We start from the raw sequence: 14,147 nt of genomic DNA on the forward strand, positions 1-14,147 counted from the left end.
CTCCTATTTTAATACACCTATTTTAATACACCTCCTATTTTAATACACCTTCTGAAGTGTTTTAATACACCTCCTATTTTAATACACCTTATTTTAATACACCTTCTATTTTAATACACCTCCTATTATAATACATCTTTGTTTTAATACACCTCCTATTTTAATACACCTTCTATTATAATACACCTATTTTAATACACCTATTTTAATACACCTCCTATTATAATACACCTTCTATTTTAATACACCTCCTGTTTTAATACACCTTCTATTATAATACACCTTGTTTTAATACACCTTCTATTTTAATACACCTATTATAATACACCTTGTTTTAATACACATTATATTTTAATACACCTTCTATTATAATACACCTTCTATTTTAATACACCTTCTTTTAATACACCTCCTATTTTAATACACCTTCTATTTTAATACACCTTCTATTTTAATACACCTTCTATTCTAATACACCTTCTATTATAATACACCTTGTTTTAATACACCTCCTATTTTAATACACCTTCTATTATAATACACCTCCTATTATAATACACCTTCTATTTTAATACACCTTCTATTTTAATACACCTTCTATTTTAATACACCTTCTATTATAATACACCTTGTTTTAATACACATTCTATTTTAATACACCTTCTATTTTAATACACCTTGTATTTTAATACACCTTATTTTAAATACACCTTCTATTATAATACACCTTCTATTTAATACACCTCCTGTTTTAATACACCTTCTATTTTAATACACCTTCTATTATAATACACCTCCTATTTTAATACACCTTCTATTATAATACACCTCCTATTTTAATACACCTCCTATTTTAATACACCTTCTATTTTAATACACCTTCTATTATAATACACCTTCTATTATAATACACCTCCTGTTTTAATACACCTCCTATTATAATACATCTTCTGTTTTAATACACCTCCTATTTTAATACACCTTCTATTATAATACACCTATTTTAATACACCTCCTATTATAATAAACCTTGTTTTAATACACCTTCTATTTTAATACACCTATTTTAATACACCTTCTATTTTAATACACCTTCTATTTTAATACACCTTCTATTTTAATACACCTTGTTTTAATACACCTCCTATTTTAATACACCTTCTATTATAATACACCTCCTATTTTAATACACCTTCTATTTTAATACACCTCCTATTTTAATACACCTTCTGAATAGTGTTTTAATACCTCTATTTTAATACACACTCCTATTTTAATACACCTCCTATTTTAATACACCTCCTATTTTAATACACCTTCTAAAGTGTTTTAATACACCTCCTATTTTAATACACCTCCTATTTTAATACACCTTCTGAAGTGTTTTAATACACATTCTATTTTAATACACCTTCTATTTTAATACACCTCCTATTTTAATACACCTTCTAAAGTGTTTTAATACACCTCCTATTTTAATACACCTCCTATTTTAATACACCTTCTATTTTAATACACCTCCTATTTTAATACACCTTCTATTATAATAAACCTTGTTTTAATACACCTTCTATTTTAATACACCTATTTTAATACACCTTCTATTTTAATACACCTATTTTAATACACCTCCTATTTTAATACACCTTCTATTTTAATACACCTATTTTAATACACCTCCTATTTTAATACACCTTCTGAAGTGTTTTAATACACATTCTATTATAATACACCTTCTGAAGTGTTTTAATACACCTCCTATTTTAATACACCTCCTATTTTAATACACCTTCTATTATAATACACCTTGTTTTAATACACCTATTTTAATACACCTCCTATTTTAATACACCTCCTATTTTAATACACCTTCTATTTTAATACACCTTCTATTTTAATACACCTTCTATTTTAATACACCTCCTATTATAATACACCTCCTATTATAATACACCTCCTATTTTAATACACCTTCTATTATAATACACCTTATTTTAATACACCTTCTATTTTAATACACCTTCTATTATAATACACCTTCTATTTTAATACACCTCCTATTATAATACACCTTCCTATTATAATACACCTTCTATTTTAATACACCTTCTGTTTTAATACACCTTCTATTTTAATACACCTTCTATTATATAATACACCTCTATTTTAATACACCTTCTATTATAATACACCTTGTTTTAATACACCTTCTATTATAATACACCTTCTATTATAATACACCTTCTATTTTAATACACCTTCTATTTTAATACACCTCCTATTTTAATACACCTTCTATTTTAATACACCTTCTATTTTAATACACATTCTATTTTAATACACCTTCTATTATAATACACCTCCTATTTTAATACACCTATTTTAATACACCTATTTTAATACACCTTCTATTATAATACACCTCCTGTTTTAATACACCTTCTATTATAATACACCTTCTGAAGTTTTATTTTCTTTATTTTTTATTTTACCTTTATTTAACTAGGCAAGTCAGTTAAGAACAGGTGCAACTCAATATTAGGAAGGTGTTCCCAATGTTCGGTATACTCAGTATGTCTGTGTGTGTGCGTGTTTGATGTGTTACCGTGACAGCCTGCGTTGGAAGCTGGTAAACTGGACAGTGTTTCCGGGTACCAGGCCGGGAGGGTAGGGGGTGAGGCTTAGGTCCAAATAGACCTGCAGGCTCCGCCCTGTGGGCTCCACACACACCGTCAACCTCACACTCAGTCCTGCTTCCACGTCTACACACACAGGAAAAACACAAACACACAGGTAAAATACAAACACAAACACACAGGTAAAACACAAACACACAGAACAACCCTGTTCCTGGAGAGAAACCCTCCTGTAGGTTTACACTCCAACCCTGTTCCTGGAGAGATACCCTCCTGGAGGTTTTAACTCCAACCCTGTTCCTGGAGAGAGACCCTCCTGTAGGTTTTAACTCCAACCCTGTTCCTGGAGAGATACCCTCCTGTAGGTTTACACTCCAACCCTGTTCCCGGAGAGAGACCCTCCTGTAGGTTTAAACTCCAACCCTGTTCCTGGAGAGAGACCCTCCTGTAGGTTTTAACTCCAAACCTGTTCCCGGAGAGAGACCCTCCTGTAGGTTTTAACTCCAAACCTGTTCCTGGAGAGATACCCTCCTGTAGGTTTTAACTCCAACCCTGTTCCCGGAGAGAGACCCTCCTGTAGGTTTTAACTCCAAACCTGTTCCCGGAGAGAGACCCTCCTGTAGGTTTTAACTCCAACCCTGTTCCTGGAGAGATATCCTCCTGTAGGTTTTAACTCCAACCCTGTTCCCGGAGAGATACCCTCCTGTAGGTTTACACTCCAACCCTGTTCCCGGAGAGAGACCCTCCTGTAGGTTTTAACTCCAACCCTGTTCCCGGAGAGAGACCCTCCTGTAGGTTTTAACTCCAAACCTGTTCCCGGAGAGAGACCCTCCTGTAGGTAACTCCAACCCTGTTCCTGGAGAGAGACCCTCCTGTAGGTTTTAACTCCAACCCTGTTCCCGGAGAGAGACCCTCCTGTAGGTTTTAACTCCAACCCTGTTCCTGGAGAGATATCCTCCTGTAGGTTTTAACTCCAACCCTGTTCCTGGAGAGAGACCCTCCTGTAGGTAACTCCAACCCTGTTCCTGGAGAGAGATATCCTCCTGGAGTGTAGATTGCAGCCCTGATATACACAAAGCCATACAGTTAAAACACACAGCCTTCTCTCTCACCTCTGTCAGCAGAGTGCTACGTCTCGTACTTGTCTGTGTAGGGGTGTGTCTCGTACCTCTCTGTGTAGGGGTGTGTCTCGTACCTCTCTGTGTAGGGGTGTGTCTCGTACCTCTCTGTGTAGGGGTGTGTCTCGTACCTCTCTGTGTAGGGGTGTGTCTCGTACCTCTCTGTGTAGGGGTGTGTCTCGTACCTCTCTGTGTAGGGGTGTGTCTCGTACCTCTCTGTGGGGTGTGTCTCGTAGTGTAGGGGTGTGTCTCTCTGTGTAGGGGTGTGTCTCCTCTCTGTGTAGGGGTGTGTCTCGTACCTCTCTGTGTAGGGGTGTGTCTCGTACCTCTCTGTGTAGGGGTGTGTCTCGTACCTCTCTGTGTAGGGGTGTGTCTCGTACCTCTCTGTGTAGGGGTGTGTCTCGTACCTCTCTGTGTAGGGGTGTGTCTCGTACCTCTCTGTGTAGGGGTGTGTCTCGTACCTCTCTGTGTAGGGGTGTGTCTCGTACCTCTCTGTGTAGGGGTGTGTCTCGTACCTCTGTAGGGGTGTGTCTCTGTGTAGGGGTGTGTCTCGTAGGGGTGTGTCTCTCTGTGTAGGGGTGTGTCTCTGTGTAGGGGTGTGTCTCTGTGTAGGGGTGTGTCTCGTACCTCTCTGTGTAGGGGTGTGTCTCGTACCTCTCTGTGTAGGGGTGTGTCTCGTACCTCTCTGTGTAGGGGTGTGTCTCGTACCTCTCTGTGTAGGGGTGTGTCTCGTACCTCTCTGTGTAGGGGTGTGTCTCGTACCTCTCTGTGTAGGGGTGTGTCTCGTACCTCTCTGTGTAGGGGTGTGTCTCGTACCTCTCTGTGTAGGGGTGTGTCTCGTACCTCTCTGTGTAGGGGTGTGTCTCGTACCTCTCTGTGCAGGAGTGTGTGTGGTCGTTCCTCTCTGTGCAGGAGTGTGTGTGGTCATTCCGCTCTGTAGGGTGATCCTCTGAGATATGACTCCATGGAACGACACCAGATCCACCCCACTGCTACAACACAGAGAGAGGTGATGATGGTACCTGAGCCTACGTGGTCTGCCCGACCGCTTAGTCAGGTAACTAGTCTTCCCCAAGCTCTGATGCTGCTGATGGTCATTAGTAGTCTACCAAACTTACTGCCTGGTACTCAGCACTCTATTGTCCCTCTCATCACTCTGATGGGTTCCATCCCATCACTACAGCCTGGGGTTCCATCCCATCACTACAGCCTGGGGTTCCATCCCATCACTACAGTCTGGGGTTCCATCCCATCACTACAGTCTGGGGTTCCATCCCATCACTACAGTCTGGGGTTCCATACCATCACTACAGCCTGGGGTTCCATCCCATCACTACAGCCTGGGGTTCCATCCCATCACTACAGCCTGGGGTTCCATCCCATCACTACAGCCTGGGGTTCCATCCCATCACTACAGCCTGGGGTTCCATCCCATCACTACAGCCTGGGGTTCCATCCCATCACTACAGCCTGGGGTTCCATCCCATCACTACAGCCTGGGGTTCCATCCCATCACTACAGCCTGGGGTTCCATCCCATCACTACAGCCTGGGGTTCCATCCCATCACTACAGCCTGGGGTTCCATCCCATCACTACAGCCTGGGGTTCCATCCCATCACTACAGCCTGGGGTTCCATCCCATCACTACAGCCTGGGGTTCCATCCATCACTACAGCCTGGGGTTCCATCCCATCACTACAGCCTGGGGTTCCATCCCATCACTACAGCCTGGGGTTCCATCCCATCACTACAGCCTGGGGTTCCATCCCATCACTACAGCCTGGGGTTCCATCCCATCACTACAGCCTGGGGTTCCATCCCATCACTACAGTCTGGGGTTCCATCCCATCACTACAGCCTGGGGTTCCATCCATCACTACAGCCTGGGGTTCCATCCATCACTACAGCCTGGGGTTCCATACCATCACTACAGTCTGAGGTTCCATCCCATCACTAGTCTGGGGTTCCATCCCATCACTACAGCCTGGGGTTCCATCCATCACTACAGCCTGGGGTTCCATCCCATCACTACAGTCTGGGGTTCCATCCCATCACTACAGCCTGGGGTTCCATCCCATCACTACAGTCTGGGGTTCCATCCCATCACTACAGTCTGGGGTTCCATCCATCACTACAGCCTGGGGTTCCATCCCATCACTACAGCCTGGGGTTCCATCCATCACTACAGTCTGGGGTTCCATCCCATCACTACAGTCTGGGGTTCCATCCATCACTACAGCCTGGGGTTCCATCCCATCACTACAGTCTGGGGTTCCATCCCATCACTACAGCCTGGGGTTCCATCCATCACTACAGCCTGGGGTTCCATCCATCACTACAGCCTGGGGTTCCATCCCATCACTACAGCCTGGGGTTCCATCCCATCACTACAGCCTGGGGTTCCATCCCATCACTACAGCCTGGGGTTCCATCCCATCACTACAGCCTGGGGTTCCATCCCATCACTACAGTCTGGGGTTCCATCCCATCACTACAGCCTGGGGTTCCATCCATCACTACAGCCTGGGGTTCCATCCCATCACTACAGCCTGGGGTTCCATCCCATCACTACAGCCTGGGGTTCCATCCCATCACACTACAGTCTGGGGTTCCATCCCATCACTACAGCCTGGGGTTCCATCCCATCACTACAGCCTGGGGTTCCATCCCATCACTACAGCCTGGGGTTCCATCCCATCACTACAGCCTGGGGTTCCATCCCATCACTACAGCCTGGGGTTCCATCCCATCACTACAGCCTGGGGTTCCATCCCATCACTACAGCCTGGGGTTCCATCCCATCACTACAGCCTGGGGTTCCATCCCATCACTACAGCCTGGGGTTCCATCCCATCACTACAGCCTGGGGTTCCATCCCATCACTACAGTCTGGGGTTCCATCCATCACTACAGCCTGGGGTTCCATCCCATCACTACAGCCTGGGGTTCCATCCCATCACTACAGTCTGGGGTTCCATCCCATCACTACAGTCTGGGGTTCCATCCCATCACTACAGCCTGGGGTTCCATCCCATCACTACAGCCTGGGGTTCCATCCCATCACTACAGCCTGGGGTTCCATCCCATCACTACAGCCTGGGGTTCCATCCCATCACTACAGCCTGGGGTTCCATCCCATCACTACAGCCTGGGGTTCCATCCATCACTACAGTCTGGGGTTCCATCCCATCACTACAGTCTGGGGTTCCATCCCATCACTACAGTCTGGGGTTCCATCCATCACTACAGTCTGGGGTTCCATCCCATCACTACAGCCTGGGGTTCCATCCCATCACTACAGTCTGGGGTTCCATCCCATCACTACAGTCTGGGGTTCCATCCCATCACTACAGCCTGGGGTTCCATCCCATCACTACAGCCTGGGGTTCCATCCCATCACTACAGCCTGGGGTTCCATCCCATCACTACAGCCTGGGGTTCCATCCCATCACTACAGCCTGGGGTTCCATCCCATCACTACAGCCTGGGGTTCCATCCCATCACTACAGCCTGGGGTTCCATCCCATCACTACAGCCTGGGGTTCCATCCCATCACTACAGCCTGGGGTTCCATCCCATCACTACAGCCTGGGGTTCCATCCCATCACTACAGCCTGGGGTTCCATCCCATCACTACAGCCTGGGGTTCCATCCCATCACTACAGCCTGGGGTTCCATCCCATCACTACAGTCTGGGGTTCCATCCCATCACTACAGTCTGGGGTTCCATCCCATCACTACAGTCTGGGGTTCCATCCCATCACTACAGTCTGGGGTTCCATCCCATCACTACAGTCTGGGGTTCCATCCCATCACTACAGTCTGGGGTTCCATCCCATCACTACAGCCTGGGGTTCCATCCCATCACTACAGTCTGGGGTTCCATCCCATCACTACAGTCTGGGGTTCCATCCCATCACTACAGCCTGGGGTTCCATCCCATCACTACAGCCTGGGGTTCCATCCCATCACTACAGCCTGGGGTTCCATCCCATCACTACAGCCTGGGGTTCCATCCCATCACTACAGCCTGGGGTTCCATCCCATCACTACAGTCTGGGGTTCCATCCCATCACTACAGTCTGGGGTTCCATCCATCACTACAGCCTGGGGTTCCATCCCATCACTACAGCCTGGGGTTCCATCCCATCACTACAGTCTGGGGTTCCATCCCATCACTACAGCCTGGGGTTCCATCCATCACTACAGCCTGGGGTTCCATCCCATCACTACAGCCATCCCATCACTACAGCCTGGGGTTCCATCCCATCACTACAGCCTGGGGTTCCATCCCATCACTACAGCCTGGGGTTCCATCCCATCACTACAGCCTGGGGTTCCATCCCATCACTACAGCCTGGGGTTCCATCCCATCACTACAGCCTGGGGTTCCATCCCATCACTACAGCCTGGGGTTCCATCCCATCACTACAGCCTGGGGTTCCATCCCATCACTACAGCCTGGGGTTCCATCCCATCACTACAGCCTGGGGTTCCATCCCATCACTACAGCCTGGGGTTCCATCCCATCACTACAGTCTGGGGTTCCATCCCATCACTACAGTCTGGGGTTCCATCCCATCACTACAGCCTGGGGTTCCATCCCATCACTACAGCCTGGGGTTCCATCCCATCACTACAGTCTGGGGTTCCATCCCATCACTCAGCTGGGGTTCCATCCCATCACTACAGCCTGGGGTTCCATCCCATCACTACAGCCTGGGGTTCCATCCCATCACTACAGCCTGGGGTTCCATCCCATCACTACAGCCTGGGGTTCCATCCCATCACTACAGCCTGGGGTTCCATCCCATCACTACAGCCTGGGGTTCCATCCCATCACTACAGTCTGGGGTTCCATCCCATCACTACAGCCTGGGGTTCCATCCCATCACTACAGCCTGGGGTTCCATCCCATCACTACAGCCTGGGGTTCCATCCCATCACTACAGCCTGGGGTTCCATCCCATCACTACAGCCTGGGGTTCCATCCATCACTACAGTCTGGGGTTCCATCCCATCACTACAGCCTGGGGTTCCATCCCATCACTACAGCCTGGGGTTCCATCCCATCACTACAGCCTGGGGTTCCATCCCATCACTACAGCCTGGGGTTCCATCCCATCACTACAGCCTGGGGTTCCATCCATCACTACAGCCTGGGGTTCCATCCCATCACTACAGCCTGGGGTTCCATCCCATCACTACAGCCTGGGGTTCCATCCCATCACTACAGCCTGGGGTTCCATCCCATCACTACAGTCTGGGGTTCCATCCCATCACTACAGCCTGGGGTTCCATCCCATCACTACAGTCTGGGGTTCCATCCCATCACTACAGTCTGGGGTTCCATCCCATCACTACAGCCTGGGGTTCCATCCCATCACTACAGCCTGGGGTTCCATCCCATCACTACAGTCTGGGGTTCCATCCCATCACTACAGTCTGGGGTTCCATCCCATCACTACAGTCTGGGGTTCCATCCCATCACTACAGCCTGGGGTTCCATCCCATCACTACAGCCTGGGGTTCCATCCCATCACTACAGCCTGGGGTTCCATCCCATCACTACAGCCTGGGGTTCCATCCCATCACTACAGTCTGGGGTTCCATCCCATCACTACAGCCTGGGGTTCCATCCCATCACTACAGTCTGGGGTTCCATCCCATCACTACAGTCTGGGGTTCCATCCCATCACTACAGCCTGGGGTTCCATCCCATCACTACAGCCTGGGGTTCCATCCCATCACTACAGTCTGGGGTTCCATCCCATCACTACAGCCTGGGGTTCCATCCCATCACTACAGCCTGGGGTTCCATCCCATCACTACAGTACTGGGGTTCCATCCCATCACTACAGCCTGGGGTTCCATCCCATCAGCCTGGGGTTCCATCCCATCACTACAGCCTGGGGTTCCATCCCATCACTACAGCCTGGGGTTCCATCCCATCACTACAGCCTGGGGTTCCATCCCATCACTACAGCCTGGGGTTCCATCCATCACTACAGCCTGGGGTTCCATCCCATCACTACAGCCTGGGGTTCCATCCCATCACTACAGCCTGGGGTTCCATCCCATCACTACAGCCTGGGGTTCCATCCCATCACTACAGCCTGGGGTTCCATCCCACTCATCTATCACTACAGCCTGGGGTTCCATCCCATCACTACAGCCTGGGGTTCCATCCCATCACTACAGTCTGAGGTTCCATCCCATCACTACAGTCTGGGGTTCCATCCCATCACTACAGCCTGGGGTTCCATCCCATCAGTACAGCCTGGGGTTCCATCCCATCACTACAGGCCCAGCGTCGTCCGGGTTCGGGTGGCTTTACTGGGCTCCTCACGCTCAAGCGACTCCTTGTGACAGGCCGGGCGCCTGGGTTTGGGTTGTCAGCTGAACAGTGTTTCCTCCAACATATTGATACAGCTTCCAGGTTAAGCGAAAGAAGCGCGGCGTGGCGGGTCATGTTTCAGAGGATGCATGACTCAACCTTCTCCTCTCCCCGTTGGGGAGTTGCAGCGATGAGACAAGATTGTAATTGGATCACAACCGGGTATCACGGGGAGAAAAAGGGGGTAAAAAATATACAACAAAATATCTATATCATCTTTACATCTATTTTTTTAATGCTTCTATTGATGAAGATTGTCTGGGTGATGAAGGTTGTCTGGGAGATGAAGGTTGTCTGGGTGATGAAGGGTGTCTGTTGTCTGGGTGATGAAGGTTGTCTGGGTGATGAAGGTTGTCTGTTGTCTGGGAGATGAAGGTTGTCTGGGTGATGAAGGGTGTCTGTTGTCTGGGTGATGAAGGGTGTCTGTTGTCTGGGTGATGAAGGGTGTCTGTTGTCTGGGTGATGAAGGTTGTCTGGGTGATGAAAGTTGTCTGTTGTCTGGGTGATGAAGGTTGTCTGTTGTCTGGGTGATGAACGCTGTATGTTGTCTGGGTGATGAAGGTTGTCTGTGGCTCTGGGTGATGAAAGTTGTATGTTGCCTGGGTGATGAAGGTTGTCTGTGGCTCTGGGTGATGAAGGTTGTCTGGGTGATGAAGGTTGTCTGGGTGATGAAGGTTGTCTGTGGCTCTGGGTGATCAAGGTTGCCTGTGGCTCTGGGTGATGAAGGTTGCCTGTGGCTCTGGGTGATGAAGGTTGCCTGTGGCTCTGGGTGATGAAGGTTGCCTGTGGCTCTGGGTGATGAAGGTTGCCTGTGGCTCTGGGTGATGAAGGTTGCCTGTGGCTCTGGGTGATGAAGGTTGCCTGTGGCTCTGGGTGATGAAGGTTGCCTGTGGCTCTGGGTGATGAAGGTTGTCTGGGTGATGAAGGTTGTCTGTGGCTCTGGGTGATGAAGGTTGCCTGTGGCTCTGGGTGATGAAGGTTGCCTGTGGCTCTGGGTGATGAAGGTTGTCTGTGGCTCTGGGTGATGAAAGTTGTCTGGGTGATGAAGGTTGCCTGTGGCTCTGGGTGATGAAGGTTGCCTGTGGCTCTGGGTGATGAAGGTTGTCTGTGGCTCTGGGTGATCAAGGTTGTCTGTGGCTCTGGGTGATGAAGGTTGCCTGTGGCTCTGGGTGATGAAGGTTGCCTGTGGCTCTGGGTGATGAAAGTTGTCTGGGTGATGAAGGTTGTCTGTGGCTCTGGGTGATGAAGGTTGCCTGTGGCTCTGGGTGATGAAGGTTGCCTGTGGCTCTGGGTGATGAAAGTTGTCTGGGTGATGAAGGTTGTCTGTGGCTCTGGGTGATGAAGGTTGTCTGTGGCTCTGGGTGATTTCTTGATCTATAATTAGTTTCCCATTTATCCAGAGTTCGGAGTTCCCAACCCTGATGGTGCCGAAGGAGATGGTCGCCTTCGAGTCCTCAGGAAACTATGCAGTATTTTTTTTTTATGTATTATTTCTCACATTGTGACCCCAGGAAATCTGAAGTCTTATTACATACAGCCGGGAAGAACTATTGGATATAAGAGCAATGTGAATTTACCACAACTACCACGACTACCAGGACCAACACCCAGGACAATGGATCTAATTCCAGTAGTCGACCCAAAACAATGGCACATCAGAAAGGGCAGACGAAGAGGTCAGCTGCTCCATAGACGTGCACATCGCCCACCGCTCCCGAGTACTAGCCCATCCCCCTCTCGACAACACGGCAAACAACATTCGAGCAAGGGTTGTCTTCCAGAGAGACATCAGAGATGGTAACATTCTCTGTTTCATGGAAACATGGCTCTCTCGGGATATGCTGTCAGAATCGTGCGTCATGCCGACAGAAACATGCATCGTTCCTGACAGAAACAAACACCTCTCTGGGAAGAAGGGCGGGGGTGTATGCCTCATGATTAACAACTCATGGTGTAATCACAACAACATACAGGACCTCAAGTCATTCTGCTCACCCAACCTAGAATTCCTTACACTCAATTGCCGGCCATTTCACCTACCAAGAGAATTCCCGTCAATTAGTCACAGCTTGTCAGCTCGGGGGTTTGAACTCACTTACTAGTCCAACGCTCTAACCACTAGGCCAATCTGCCGCCCCAATTAGTCACAGCTGTGTACCCCTCAAGCAGAGACCAAGACGGCTCTCAAGGAACGTCATTGGACTATGTGAACAGGAAATATCCTGAGGCTGCATTTATTGTAGCTGAGAATTTTAACAAAGCAAATTTGAGAACAAGGCTCCCTAAATTCTATCAGCATATTGACAGTAGTACTAAAACGCTGGATCACTGCTCCTCTAACTTCCGTGATGCATACAAGACCCTCCCTCGCCCTCCCTTCGGTAAATCCGACCGCGACTCCATCTTGCTCCTACCGTCCTATAGGCAGAAACTCGAACAGGATGTACCAGTGACAAGAACCATTCAACGCTGGTCCGACCAATCGGAAGCCACGCTTCAAGAATATGTTCCCGTCAGCCTCAGAGAACAACATCGACTTATACGTGTTTATAAAGAAGAGATGTTGTTCCCACTGTGACTATTAAAACCTACCCTAACCAGAAACTGTGGATGGATGGCTGCATTCGCGCAAAACTGAAAGTGCAAACCACCGCATTTAACCATGAAAAGAGGTCTGGGAATATGGCTGAATATAAACAGTGTAGTTATTCCCCGCGCAAGGCAATCAAACAAGGGAAATGCCAGTACAGGGACAAGGCGGTGTCGCAATTCAACGGCTCAGACACGAGACGTATGTGGCAGGGTCTACGGGAAATCACAGACTACAAAGATAACACCAGCCACGTCATGGACACCGGTGTCACGCTTCCAGACAATCTAAACACCTTATTTACCCGCAAAGGTAACTGAACTAAACGACTATCGGCCCCGTAGCACTCACTTCTGTCGTCATGAAGTGCTTTGAGAGACTAGTTAAGGATCATATCACCTCCCCCTTTACCTGACACCCTAGACCCACTTCAGTTTGCATACCGCCCCAACAGGTCCATAGACGACGCAATCGTCATCACACTGCCCTATCCCATCTGGACAAGAGGAATACCTATGTAAGAATGCTGTTCATTAACTACATCTCAGCATTCAACACCATAGTACACCATAGTACCCTCCAAACTCAACATTAAACTGGAGGCCTTGGGACTCAACCCCGCTCTGTGCAGTTGGGTCCTGGACTTCCTGACGGGCCACCCCCAGGTGGTGAAGGTAGGAAACAACATCTCCATTTTGCTGACCCTCAACACTGGGGCCCCACAAGGGTGCGTGCTCAGCCCCCTCCTGTTCACCCATGACTGCGTGGCCATGCACGCCTCCGACTCAATCATCAAGTTTGCAGACGTGGGCGAGTAGTGGGCTTGATTACCAACAACGACGAGACGGCCTACAGGGAGGAGGTGAGGGCCCCTCTGTTCTACTGTTCACTCGCCGTCCAATCAAAATGTAGTTCAGAACATTAGTGTTTGATTTTAGTGTGAATTAGGTAGTTGTTGGGAATTATTAGATATTACTGCACTGTTGGAACTAGAAGCACAAGCATTTCGTGAACTCACAATAACATCTGCTAAACATGTGACCAATAACATCTGTTAACCATGTGACCAATAACATCTGCTAACCATGTGACCAATAACATCTGCTAACCATGTGACCAATAACATCTGCTAAACATCTGCTAACCATGTGACCAATAACATCTGCTAACCATGTGACCAATAACATCTGCTGACCATGTAACCAATAACATCAGCTAACCATGTGTAGCCAATAACATTTGATTTGAATGTGTAGATTTGTTTTCTTACCTGCAGTCCAGAACCTCAGCCACAGACATGACCTTCTGAGAAACAAACTGGAGGAGAGAGGTCAGGGGTTAGAGGTCAGAGTTTAACTGGAGAGAGGTCAGGGTGTAGAGGTCAGGGTTTAACTAGAGGAGAGAG

The 14,147-nt window shown here is 48.1% G+C and overlaps 1 protein-coding gene across 1 annotated transcript in view; it reads right to left on the bottom strand.

Moving 5' to 3' along the window:
* Positions 1-14,147, bottom strand: part of ctc1 (CTS telomere maintenance complex component 1) — a 91,412-nt gene that overhangs the window by 19,994 nt on the left and 57,271 nt on the right. Inside the window, exons 14-16 of the mRNA XM_052460710.1 lie at positions 14,013-14,059; positions 4,625-4,746; positions 2,606-2,762 (exon numbers count right to left, since the gene is read on the bottom strand). Coding sequence (XP_052316670.1) covers positions 2,606-2,762; positions 4,625-4,746; positions 14,013-14,059 — 326 coding nt within the window. The remainder of the gene's footprint in view (positions 1-2,605; positions 2,763-4,624; positions 4,747-14,012; positions 14,060-14,147) is intronic.

The sequence above is a fragment of the Oncorhynchus keta genome, chromosome 13, assembly GCF_023373465.1.
Source record: "Oncorhynchus keta strain PuntledgeMale-10-30-2019 chromosome 13, Oket_V2, whole genome shotgun sequence".
Classification (NCBI taxonomy): Eukaryota; Metazoa; Chordata; class Actinopteri; order Salmoniformes; family Salmonidae; genus Oncorhynchus; species Oncorhynchus keta.